The sequence below is a fragment of the Oryzias latipes genome, chromosome 7 (assembly GCF_002234675.1).
Source record: "Oryzias latipes chromosome 7, ASM223467v1".
NCBI lineage: Eukaryota > Metazoa > Chordata > Actinopteri > Beloniformes > Adrianichthyidae > Oryzias > Oryzias latipes.
Genome location: NC_019865.2, coordinates 4799357 through 4812521, shown reverse-complemented (window position 1 = coordinate 4812521; position 13165 = coordinate 4799357). Strand labels below are relative to the sequence as shown.

Here is a 13165-nt window from a genome sequence, read left to right as displayed (position 1 = left end):
CACAACAATTTGAGTACAGAAAAAACTCAGATATGCAATATGTCCTCCACCATCATCAGAAAAAATTTATTATCTAAAAACTCCATTGGTAAAAAAAATAAAAAATAAACCAAACAACGTCGAGGTTAAAAAGGGACAAACATTTTGCTGACTTTTTTTAACTCGAGAAAAAAATCATGATTTCAAATGAAACCATTATAACAAACAAAAAAAAAGTATTGCTCCAAAAGTAACACTTAAGTATATCTCGAAATAAATAACCCAAGAATTGGGTTTAAGAAATATCCAAAATGACATGTGTGCGACTGCGAGAACATGTTAAAGACACAATTTTCCTTTGAGTGAATTTTTAAACATTTAGCTGTCATGGCGTGGAGGAAATGTCACTCATTCTACAGAATCGTCCATTTGCTGAGCTGCACCGCCCCACACAGCACGCCGGGGCCTCCAATCAAATGTTCCTTGACGCTCTACTTGACGTCGCAGCTGCGCCGGCTGCTGAGCCTGGCGTTGCGCGCATGTTTGCAGGCAGGAGGAGCACCGGATTCCCGCCGGTAGGACAGAGACTGTCAGTTTCTCCGTGACTTTCAAAGCCGCAAACCGGCTGGGTCACTCGGGGTTTAACTGCCGCTTTGAGCCGTCCGAGAAAACGGGAGGTCCGCCTGAAACGGTGCGTAAAAATGACGGGTTTTTGTTCAGTTCCTTCCTCGTTAGTTCTTGACCACTTTGGATAACTTGAGTATTTGTGTTTATTTAATCCTATCATTGGAAGTGTGTTTGAGCCTTCATAGCTGCTGTCAGGTCTGAGCAGATCCCCGTCATTCTTCTTGTCAGGCAGGAAAGACCTTTGACTTTGACCAAACTTGAGGAGGACGCGCCTGTTACGCCGCTCCACACGGAGTGTATGAGCTATTATTAGTGAGAGCCGCGATGGCTTGTTGTTACCACAAACCAAACACAGTTTAAACGTTAAATCTGTCCTTTCAGGACCGGTTTTAAAATTGTGTGTCTCTGGACTGGTTCAAACATAAAGCGCCTGCCTCAGTTTCTGTGTTTACACACTTTTGTTTGGATGAAACGCAGCCTCAGAGGCGCGTAAGAGACTTTTCCTCCTATGGTTGAATGGCAACTATTTTCTATGGTGATAACTCAAACTCATCTGGGTAAAACTCATGACCTTTGTGCTTTTTGTAGAACTGTCTTTACAGGACAGTAATACACGCATTCCTGTTGAGTTTTTATTTTATTTTTGTCAGCCACTTTTCCCTTGTATTTCCTGTTTATTTCTTTGTTTTTATCTCGGCACTGGTGTTGGAGCATTAGTTTCTTGATAATCCAGTTTGTTTTCATGTTACTGCCTAACCAATACCTCTTTCACCAAAACAAATCTGTGTAAGGACATATAATCATAATTTATTTTTAACTTTGATGAACTTGCTTCCTCCCAGAAGATGATTTGTTGCTGACTAAGCCATGGATGTACCTAAACACACACAAATAATCTGTAGATCCAAACTGGATAAACCCAGTTCAGAAAGAGAGTCCTGGAACATTTGACAAAGTCATGCTGCCTCTTCAAAGGAATCTCAGCCAAAAGAAGTAACTTCTGGGCAGGTTGTAACAGTTCATTCATAAATATTGGAGTCATGTCGAAAGAGAAATCAGAAAACAGGTGAAGCAGGAAATGTGTAACAAACGCGACTGGTTTGTTTAGTTGAAACAGAGTTTGTGACAACTCACTAATCTGCTGAAGCGCAGCTTTGGGTTTTTTGTTTTGGGAAACAAAGTTGGCAAACATTAAGCCTCATGGAAGACCCTCTCCAATGAAAATTGTGTTTTTGGTGTTTTTAACATGTTCTTGTAGCATTTTCTCACGATGGAGGACATATATTAGGCAAAGCAAGATAAAAAAAAATAGCTTTTCTGAGCATGTCTTTGTTCAACTCTACGGGAATCAGAAAAAAAAAATACAGTTTGAAAAAGCTTGCAGTTGTTACATAAAATCTACAATCAGCTCCCTGCTCCATTCTGATGCCTTGATTTTTCATCTCCCATGCTGGCATCTGGCTCAAAACTGTACGATTGAATGGCTCCAATATTGCTCGCCATTTTTATTGCACCGCTAATGTTAGGTTGGGGCTGTGAGGTAGAGGGAGAGAGTGTAAACAAAAGGATGACGGGAAATGAAAGAAGGCTCACTGCACGGTCCCAGCAACAAATGAAGGTGAATTTCTAATGAGGTTCTGCAGAAACTATGTCCTGGAAAGCAACACAGGTTAAAAACTGCATAATCATAAAAAAAACCCCACTGGGAACGATTTGAAAACAGATCAAAAGATGATTTAACAAAATCTTTTAAAATAATGGTTGACTTAGACATTGTTATTGGATTCTGCCATATACATTTTTAGTGAAAAGGTATGAGATACTTTTATTTAAAAAAGCAAATGAAAACATACAAATAGATGCATCAGAATGGAGCGGAGCAGGGAGCTAGTGGGCCAGCGTATTTTTCAAACTGCATTCATTTTCAAACTGCATTTCTTTTGTCCGTTGCTGAACCACAACAGTTTGAATAAAGAAAAACTCAGAAATGCAATTTTAATCTTAAGTTTTTTCATAGATTTCCTCCATCAGGAAAATGCCACAGAACATGTTTAACATCTTTAAGTCAAGTGGAACATGAGTAATTCGTTGTGATCAATGAATTAAAGTTGGACCTCTAAGCTGTGTTTATTTTATTTTAATTTGAAGGTTATCTTGTTTTGTATCTTAAACTCGAGCCTCAGCCAACTGCCCAAACATTACAGATTTTACATCCGTGGCTGCTGAAATTGCACAGTGATTTATGAGTGAAACATTTTCTGCCAAACAACATTACAGTGACACTTCCACCATGGTATAAAACAAATAACTTATGGTTCAGCTTGGGACCCAGGTGCCAACCCACAAATGCCAGATTAATGCCCCTTTAAGTAAGTGACCAGAGCCAGATCAACATTTTCTGAAGTTACATTTTGGTTTCTGGAGTTTAGTCTTGATTTCTAAAATGTAATATTGTTTTTTTATTTGTTGTTTTTGGGTTGAGTGATTTGATGATATGATTTGCACTTCACTTAACCATACTGAGAGGCTGTTTTCCCCTCTGTGCTTAGATTTCTTATCTGTGAACAGGGGAGAAGTTGTCCCGATTGTCTCGAACAGAGACGGTGTTTCAGTCTTTTGGTTTGCACAAACACCTCATCTCCACAGCGACCTGCCTCAGCCATCACTTGTGTGGCTCGTTTGTTTCTCCTGTTTGCTCAGTTTCAGAGAGGTCGATATGGAAAAACCCATGGCAAAGAAAAGGCCTAAAAAAGTCTGATGGTACCACTTTTGATGTCCAACCACAGCTTTGGACAGACTTTAACGTCACAAGATGAGACAAAGGATGTGAGGTTAAAACTGGATCTTTTATAAAGAGTAAATCCTACTGAAATGACAACATTTCAGAAATTCCTGTGTCCAGATTAAAATAAAATGTCCAGATATTGTAATCCCACTGGTATGAGTTTGAGTTATTTACATTTAGGCTTAAACATCAGGTTCAAAAACATCTACTGCATGCTTAATGTTTGTTATGTGGACAAAGGAAGTCAGCATCAGTCCCTATGAAAAACTAAAAAGGTCTGATTCCTGATCTCTGGACTACAAGCTTTATTTTCATATTATTTAAATGTTGTGGTTAATGACAAACACCAACATGTCAGACCCAGCAGTGAATGCAAAGCACTGTGTTTTGTTATTTCATGAAACCTTTTGTTTCATTTTACGTTGAAACTCAGCCACTGACATTTGTCCGATCATGAAAACACTCCACAGATGTTCAATGACGAATTTCACTTAACATGTTTAAAAGCTATAGCGCCCCCACGTCACAGTGAGAAGGCCCTGGTTCAAATCCCGGCTGGGTCCAATTCCGTGTGGATGTTCTCCCTGTGCCTGTGTGAGTTTTCTCTGGGCATGCTGGCTTCCTCCCACAGTCCAAAAGCCTCCTTCATTGGTGTCTCTGAAATCCCCCTAGGTGTGCATTTGTGTGTTTGTGGCCATGCAAATGACTGGCGACCAGTTCAGGCCATTTCCCACCTTCGCCAAACGGTTGGCTTGAGCAACCTGGTGAGCCTGACGGGGATTGAGCGGGATCTGAAGATGAATGGATGTATGTTTAAGAGCTAAACGAAGATTCTGGGCCTTGTTGGAGCTGTGTTCTGTTGAGCTGATCCTTGTGTTTCCTCAGTCCTGGTTTTAGGGGGTGAAGCTGTTTTGCTCGTAGACCAATGAAGCTTAGTGACGTTCTTTACATCAGTTGTTTATTCCAAAAAGTGGAACTTAGTTGTGTTTGGTCCTCTTTAGATGCTCTTTCTGCTTTCAAAAAACTCGTTGAACATTTTGGATCTGTCCACAGTTTGTATTTAGCATGAAACTGCCACTTTTCTTTTCATTCTTCATCTTCTTAAAGTTGTGGATGATGATGGAGGCTTCTAAATATGTTATATCCCTGAAACAGCTGACCGTCGTGATGCAAATGAATCCCTGCTGACTGTTCCTGGAAACTCACTTGTCTTGTTTTAGATCTGCTCCTGGTTTTTTAAGGCTCTTTGATTCACCATTAGGCTCAGCTGAAATCAAATAAAACTGGTTATTAAGTCGAGCTTTTCCAGTAGAAATGGAGGGTCTTTTCAGTTTAAGGAGGACACAATAATTACCCAACACAGGACATGGAAGCTGTAAGATAACAGATTTCTCCATATAAACATGCACATTAAACTCACAGGAACAAAAAAGTAACTTTTGCTCAGATGAAAAACCCATTTCAGTTTTCACAGATATGGGAAAAAGTTCAAAACCCTGTTGATTCTTTCTGTCATTCATCTGTTTTTCTGGTGTTTCCTCATCATCACATACATGATCTTCATGGTCACACATTTTCTAAAAAGTAATTAAAATATTCATTTAAAATTCAAAAGCATATTTGATCTATAAATAATGGCTAAAAATGATGTTTTTTTTAATTGAGATTCCTTTTAGCTATAATTCTTGTGCCTAAAACACTTTTTATTTTCATAAAAGATCAAATTGTATTGTTTTGTGGAAGAACTCATAAAGGATTTATCAGTTGTTCTAAACTAAACATGTACTGGCCTAAAGTGAACTAAACCTAACAACTATTTTTTTGTTTTGTTCATCTTTTGCTGTCTATCCTAAACTCTAACTTTCAAAACATTTCCTAGTTTTCAGCGCTTTTCGGTGTTAAATTATGGTTTCAAATCAGGAACAAAAAACCAGATTCTAAATTGGAAGAAAAACTCAAAAGTACGCATTGTGAATTTACTGGTAAAGGAAAAAAACACATACTGTAAATATTAAATAAATAGATTTTAAACTTAGGGAAAAAATGAAATTTTAGGGAAAAACATTTAATTTTAAGCTTGTATAAAAAAAACGATAAACCTAAAATTGTTTTCAAATTAGAAAATGTTCTTATTTATAACGCCTACAGTCTTGTATTTTTAAAAAAAATTTTTTCCTTTCCCTTCCTCTTCACTTTCAACCCTTAATTTACAGTTTCGATTCAGAATTGTCATTTTTGGAGTTTATCCAATTTTATGTGTGGGCGGAGCTATGAGCCCATTCAGGACGTATTTGACATCGGGTGACGAGTTTCCGCTCTAAAACAGTCTCTTGTTTGCAGCCTGTCATCCCTCCTTTTTTGTAAATTCAAGTTTCATATATACACTTGTATTTTTCAAATTTTCCATATTTCCTTGAAGTTTACAATGTCTATTTTTGAGTCTAAAACCGATGTCAAATTTTCTCTTTTTTTTGTTCTAATTTGCAATCTGGTTCTTCATTCACTTTAAGTTGATCCTGATTTGACAGGCTTTAAATCTTTGTGATGAAAAGATTGATTCGTTTATTGATTTGGGTAATTTAAAGCAATTATCTTGCAATAAAATTAAGGAAAAAGATGATAAAATTACATTTATAAATTATATTTAAGTTATTGATTTATAAATTGATTGAAAATAAATAAAAGAAAACGATGCAATAATTCTGGACATCATTATTGCTCCTAATCATAACTAGACATACCTGCATTTTCACGTTGACATACAGCACAAATACATAACTGTCACGCTCAATAAAGAGAATGTTTGTCAAACTGAGTTTGATTAATTATTTGAAAAGTAGTAGGAAGAAGTGAATTTACATAATCCCACCTCTAAAAAAGACCTTTGAGGACCAGGGAACAAACCCACATCTCTGCTTGAAGGGCGTCTCTTTTTGTTTATGGTTTTTATGTTAAACATTAAGAGACTTGAGTCTTTTTCTTTGTGTTTTCCAAGACAGAAACGGCAACCTGGATGTTACAGAAAGCTTGGGTTACTGTGTTTCTGAACATGAGCACACAGATTCTGGATTAGAAGAGAATGTCTGTTGAACACCTAACCTTGGGCAAACATGATTTAGCAAAAGCCAAAGCCGTTCAGCCACACGTCAAGCTTAAGGCTGGGATCATCTTGTGACATTTTTGGGAACTAACTGCATCAGGTCGTTTTTCCGCATGTTTTCTCAGTTATTGCCTCCACTCTTGCGCTCGTTTTGGAGGATTTCCTTTGTTTGTCCGCAGTTAGTTAGTTCTATTTGAGCTGCTGAAACATTCATCAACTCTTTGCTAAATTATTAACAGCTGACTGAGTTGCAGGTCTGCACCGCAGAGCCGTGTCATGTATCTGTGTGTCTCTCTGACAGGAAGATGAGGTGGCATTCAAGAAAGAAGAATGTGTTTCTGGCCATGCTGTTTGTCCTCGTCGGCCTGTACTTTATTAATCTCATCACTGTGAGTCTGGAAGCTGCTGCTTCTTCTGTCCTGCTCTTTGGTTAGAGTCTGAGCTCACTGCTCGTTTTGTTTTTCCAGGACTTGAAGAAATCACTTGAGGTGACTCCTAAAGATCTGAACTGGAAGGCACAGAGGCTGGTTAGCGGGGATTCCTGGGTCGAACACAGGGATTACCTGTCTCTCAACGTGAGCTATCAGCTGCTGGCTGGAGCGCCTGCGACCAAACAGAGTAAGGGGCATGTTTGTTCAGTTTATGAGTTCTTTTGTGTCAATTTCCTGTTTGCTATTGCAGCACAACCTTTTGTGTTTCTTCATCCTGGATAACTGTGAGTTTCACCAGTTCAAGGCTGGTGTTTTTCTATGACTTAAAAAGAGTTTTTTTCTCAAGTCAAACTCAAGTTAGAAAAGTACAGATTAAAAAAAACTTACATTAATCGAAATGTCTTTCAAAAAAGCCACATTTTTATAATCTGTAATAGAAAAATAAATACAGAGATTGTAGTTATTTGTATGACTGAACTAGGGTTGGGCGATGTCCCTTAAATTGGCCGTTGACGATGTTTGCTGTCAACCATCGGGATGGACGATGACATCGTCGGGGGGGGGGGTATTTTTACATTTTTCGTTCTTATATAACTGCTATTCGTTTTTATTTGCTTTTTTCATTGTATTTCCCAACTAATGACTAATCCGCGATGATCCAGTATAAACTGAGGGAAGTGACTTTAACAAAAAAAGTAACAAACAAAATAGAAAAGAAGTGGTCCGCTCCCGCACTTCACTAGTGAAGTGGACCGGCGGAGCGCGGACTTACAGCTTTGTGTTTGGGGGGAAGGGGGGGGTGCTTTGTTACATGAGCGCTATGTGTGGGAGATTTAAGACTGCGATCCGTCCCGCAGCTCTAGGGGTACAAGCAACCGAACTCAGAACCGGGTCTAAAGTGTGTGTCTGAGCACAGCTCGGATCGTCAGCACACACAGCGGTTTGAGCTTCAAAGCAGAAATGTCGCTCAGTCCTTAGAAAACATTCAAACAATCACGCGGATTTGTGTTTCCAGTCGTGTCCCGACTAAATAAAGGCTGATGTTATTCTTACATGTTTACGTGCAGCCAGCAAGCAGCACCACCCAAAGCTAATGTTGTTAGCCCGTGTTAGCATACTGCTAATCCTGGCTTTGTTCAGAAAAAGCACGGACCACACGGATTAAAATTCAAATGATGAGCGAACAGGTGTTTCATAATAACCGTAACGTTATTAAAAACACGTTTAGAAGATCATCTCGTATTTTACCGAACTGACATGTCAATGTAAATAGCCGCTTGGCGCTGTTTAACATTGTTTTGTATTGAATTGTTACATTCAATAAAGTTTGAAAAAAAAAGCCGCTCGGCGGAATTTATATTCTTCCGGTTTTCAAACCCTACTGCGCATGTGCAAATGATTTATTCCGACGGAAAGTGTGACCTTCGTGAACGTTTTTATATTCTGAAAACATTTTTCTGGGCCCATGTACACGGTTGGATTCTAATCCGACCATTGATCCCATCAAGATATTTGGTACATGTAACCTCGGCTTATGGTGTCGACGCGCAACGTGGGGGGTGGGGGTGGGGTGGGGGGGGGGCGTGGCATCACGATGGTGGTCTCTCCATCGGGACTTCAGTCACCCATCACGATGGAAGATGATATCGTCCATCGGCACAACCCTAGACTGAACAAAGATAAAACCTTTTGAAACTGAGACATCCTTTTGAGTTGATTTTTCTTTTTTGTTAGTTTTTTTTTTTTTTTTTTTTTTTACAATTTCCAAAAACAGTTCTGTTATTTGCTTGGGTTCATAACAGGCTGCCACAGGTTCTGTCTCCTGGAGAAACCTTAAGTTTCTGGAGTCCTATTTGATTGAACGAAAGGCTGTGTAGACGTGGTGTAACAAGCAACTAACAGGACCAGAATTCATCTAAAAATGCAGACTGTGTGTTAAAGTTCAGGTAATAAATGTGTAAAAAAGATCCTGAGTCAGAGAACATGTCTAACAGCGGGTGTGATGCCGAAACCCTCTAGGCATTTTACATGTTTCATGTCTCTGAGGTCTTTGGTTCACATTTGGAACTCTGATGGTTGAAATAACTAAAAAACAAACCGTCAATCGGGGGGTGGGGGTGTTCCAATAATTTTTCACACATCATTGCATTTTCTTTAGTGATGTGTCGCTTTAGTACATGCTGTTTACAGTCCTCTCTGCTGTATAGTTGAGCTTCATTGACAGTTTTACGGGTCGTCTTTACTGAGGTCCCCCTCATAAACGGGGACAGAAATGAGTCAAAGAACAGGCAATAAGATCTAGTTTAACAGGAATGCAGCTTTCAGGTAAACCATTTCCTGTGAAACTTGGTTTATTGACGGCAGTGTTTGACACACAGAGAGGCAGAACCGCAAGCTTTCTCTTAAAGATAAATCAAGCTCTCCACGCCCACCTCCTCTGTCCGAGAATCGGCTAAGCCCTTAGAAGACACTATTTCAAAAATGTATCATCAACCTTTGGCCAGAACCCAGCGCCGGTAAAGCTTTGTAAAATCATAAGTTGACTCAGTTTCTATTTTTGGTGGTTTCTTGTGCTTTTAAGCAATAGACTAAATGAAGCAGACGTGTCGTCTCATCTGTGTTTTTTCTTTAATACTCTACAGTTTTATAGAAATGTAAAAATTGAAAACAAAAATGATTGAAATCACAGAAAAAGGGTCTCTCTATGAATAACCGAATGTTTGAGCAATACAATCTTGACTTGCAAAACTAATCAATAAAAGTTAAATATTTTGGGTTTGCCACCTGGCTCTCTGGCTTTAAAGAAAAACAGGATCTGATAAATAGTTGACTTGTAATAAAATCCTTTTTAAAACCTTCACGTTAAGGTGTTCACGTCACGCCCAGGTATTAAAACTCAACAATATATCAATCAAACTTTAATTAAAAAGCACTTTTCAAATAAAAGCATAACACAAAGTGCTTTACATTAAGACAAAACAAAATAAAATTTAGCTGACCGACGGAGAATTTCTTCAGAATTATTACGGAAGAATTTTAATGATCCGAAGCACAAACAAAATTTAATCTACCTAACCTAGACTAACCTAAAACATTTTCCTACCTCTACATTTTTTATTTCGCTTGCAAATGTACCGGTAAGGAATATTCTCCAGTGTCAATTCTAGGGAAAAGCCAAGCTCACACACAAATGGTGAAAGTGGTGTCCTTTAAACATTTTGTTTTGTTTCTTCACAGAAAAAGTTTCGATTTTGACTTTGTTTTTTTTTATTTTAACTTGGCAACAAATGTATTCTATGTATAGGTCAAATTGGCTTTGTGGTGTAGTGTAGACCTCTGAGCTAAATAAATAGTTTGAATCAGAAAAAATACTATGAAGCAGGATTTTTCACATTTTTTTTGACCCTCAAATCAACTCAAGAGAAATCTGTTTCATAAATGATTTTTCTGACAATAACAATAGATAAATGAAGAGAATTCCTATCTGTTTTGTAATAAAAAAATCTCTAAGAAAATCTTCCTGATAAACTGGACTAACCTGACAGTTTTTGGCTTCAGTGAGATTTTAGATGTGACATGCTAAAGGTCAGTCACTGGCCTTCTCCCTTCATTATAGAGATGTGGGATTGGGGCTGTTGTTGTCACTTTGTCCGTTGCTTTCCTGTCTTCCTAAACCATTTATTTAGTTTAAATGGTGGCATTCATCAAGACGTTTTTCTGAGGTGTCGGCTCTCTGCATGTGCTGTTTTTCAGAAACCTTTGGTCATTTAGTCCCTTTTCTCTCATTTTCAGAGTTTCTTGCTATTGGAATATCGTCTGTTAAAAGGGAAAAAGGCAGCTACCTCATCCCCACACTGCAGTCCATCTTCTCCCAGTCGTCCCATGAAGAGCGCTCGTCTCTGGTGGTCGTGGTGCTCCTCGCAGATTTTGACGACAGCTGGAGAATGTCCACTGTCGGGGAAATGAGAACAGCATTTCCCTCTGAACTGGAGCAAGGCCACCTTGTGGTCATCCATGTTTCTGAGGAGTGGTACCCTCCTCTCACAGGTGAGAAACTAGTCCAATCATCTCTGCTAGATGCATCCACCCTTTATATCTTGATATAATATTATACTGTTAGTTTTTTACACTATGTTGTTGTTGGCTTTGTGACAACAAATCATCCACACTTTAGATTAGGAGGCTGCAAAACACTCAATTAACTATTAAGAAAGAAACAGTTGATATGTTTATGGATTGTTTACAAGGGATTTATAATTAAGCCTTGTGAAGATGAACACATTGGTCATGTTTTAGATTGAGGGGCTACAAAGCAATTGCTTATTAGATGTCATGTGTTTGTAGATGCATGACATGCTACTAAATGTCTTTATTAGCAGCATACCAACACTAATTGGGTATTAGAAAGACATTTACAAATACTAATTAATACAATAAAAATGTCCTAAAAGGTTTTACAAACACATTACTAATACTTGTTAATATCCTGTAAATGTCCTACGAATACTTAAATACCAATCACTAATGCTTGTTAATGTTTTATACAGGCTTATAAACACATTACTAATCTAATTAATATGTTATACCTGTCCTATAAAGGCAGATAAACACATTTCCGATGCTTGTTAATAATGTCTTATATCTAGATTATTAGGAATCCTCTGATAAAGCATTGCCTGAGTGTTCTATTCATGTCTCTCTTATTGTGCTGAAGGTCTAAAGAGGAATTTCAACGACGCTCCAGACCGAGTGACTTTCCGCTCCAAGCAGAACATCGATTACTCCTTCCTCATCCACTACAGTGCAGGTTTTGGGCAGTACTACCTGCAGCTGGAAGATGACATCACCTCTGCAAAAAACTTTCTCACAAGCATTAAGAAGCACATCGAGGAGCAAAACCAGAAGTCCAGTTCGTGGGCGATGTTGGAGTTCTCGGCTCTTGGATACATCGGGAAGCTGTACAAATCCACTGACACCCCTCTGCTGGCTCGCTTCCTCTTTCTGTTTTACCAGGAAATGCCCTGCGACTGGTTGATGACCCATTTTAGAGAAGTAATGACCCAGAGGGAGACGATACTGTTCAAACCTTCACTGTTCCAGCACATGGGAACTTTTTCCTCCTTCCGGGGAACATTCAACAAGCTGAAGGACAAAGACTTTGAGGGATCCTCCTACTCTAACCCTGAAGCTGAAGTTTACACTGACCTGTCTGCCTACAAAAATCACTTACCCCAAAATGCCTGGGAACCTGGGGAACAATTCTTCTGGGGCCGCTCCCCTGAGATAGGGAACTACCTGACTGCAGTGTTTGTCAACCCTGCAGTGGTGACGGGGGTGTTCGTAGAAACAGGATCGGGGGGTAAGGACCTCTTGGACTCGGGTCAGGTGGAACTAGGCTCTGATGTGGTCACCACAGAGAAAGTGAAAACCTGTAAAAGCTTCCGCTCCTTAGGAGTTTTTAGGAACGGGAGGTTTGAGATGCTGGAAGTGGACAAGAAGGTTAGCTCCGCCTCTTCCTGTCTGAGGATATTAATCACAGCTGGTCAGAAAGACTGGATCATCATTCAGAAAATCAGGATCACAACAGCACAGAGTACTTCATCGCCCAAATCATAGGTTGATAAAAGAAAGACATTTTTGACCTGACAGACCCTCAGTAAGAGCTGTAAAGTTTTTGTGCCTCGGTGTGGACGTCAAGCTGATGTTAGGAAAACATTCACTGCTAACCGGAGGTTGGATTTGTCTGCCTCCCATTAAGCCTTAGTCGCATGCACCCGTTCTGGGCTTGACCACTATGTTTGCTGAGAGTTTTTAGGTTGTTCGGGTTTTCACCACGTTTATTTTCTTTTGCTCTGCTACTTTGCTTCAAAATGCTAATTTGTTTCTTCAATCATCTCCAACAAACTTGAAAATGATCACTACCTCAGAGATGTGTTTTGAAACTTTGTGGAAAAGCTGCTTTCACAGGGGTTTGTTAATAAAGAGCGTTCATTTGCATTGAAGGTTGGATATTATGTGTTTCTTGGTGTTTTAATTTGATTTGGGTTGCACTTGGTCTTCTTTGAATAGAAAATATTCTATATTTTTATTAGCACTTAAAAAAAACCTAATAAAGCATTTTTACTTTGATTCTTATGAACCCATTTGTGCTGTAATCCACATTCTGACACCTTAACCCCTGCAAAAGCAACTAAGGGTTGAGTATTTTCTCTAGTTGATTGCTGGTAATCAAACTGACAACCT

General features: G+C 39.0%; 1 protein-coding gene across 3 annotated transcripts; it reads left to right on the top strand.

Moving 5' to 3' along the window:
• The first annotated feature begins 351 nt into the window (after window positions 1-351).
• Window positions 352-13051, top strand: LOC101175155 (alpha-1,3-mannosyl-glycoprotein 4-beta-N-acetylglucosaminyltransferase C). 3 transcript variants are annotated; one of them, XM_011476791.2, is made up of 5 exons: window positions 352-554; window positions 6793-6880; window positions 6959-7109; window positions 10715-10969; window positions 11637-13051. In XM_011476791.2, the coding sequence occupies exons 1-5, from the start codon at window positions 367-369 to the stop codon at window positions 12536-12538; spliced, it is 1584 nt and encodes a 527-aa protein (XP_011475093.1). In that variant the 5' UTR covers window positions 352-366; the 3' UTR covers window positions 12539-13051. The 3 variants fall into 3 exon arrangements, with proteins under 3 accessions (XP_011475093.1, XP_004070350.1, XP_011475094.1); XM_004070302.3 differs by having other exon boundaries at window positions 464-670; XM_011476792.3 differs by lacking the exon at window positions 352-554 and adding an exon at window positions 6174-6591.
• The last annotated feature ends 114 nt before the right edge of the window (window positions 13052-13165 follow it).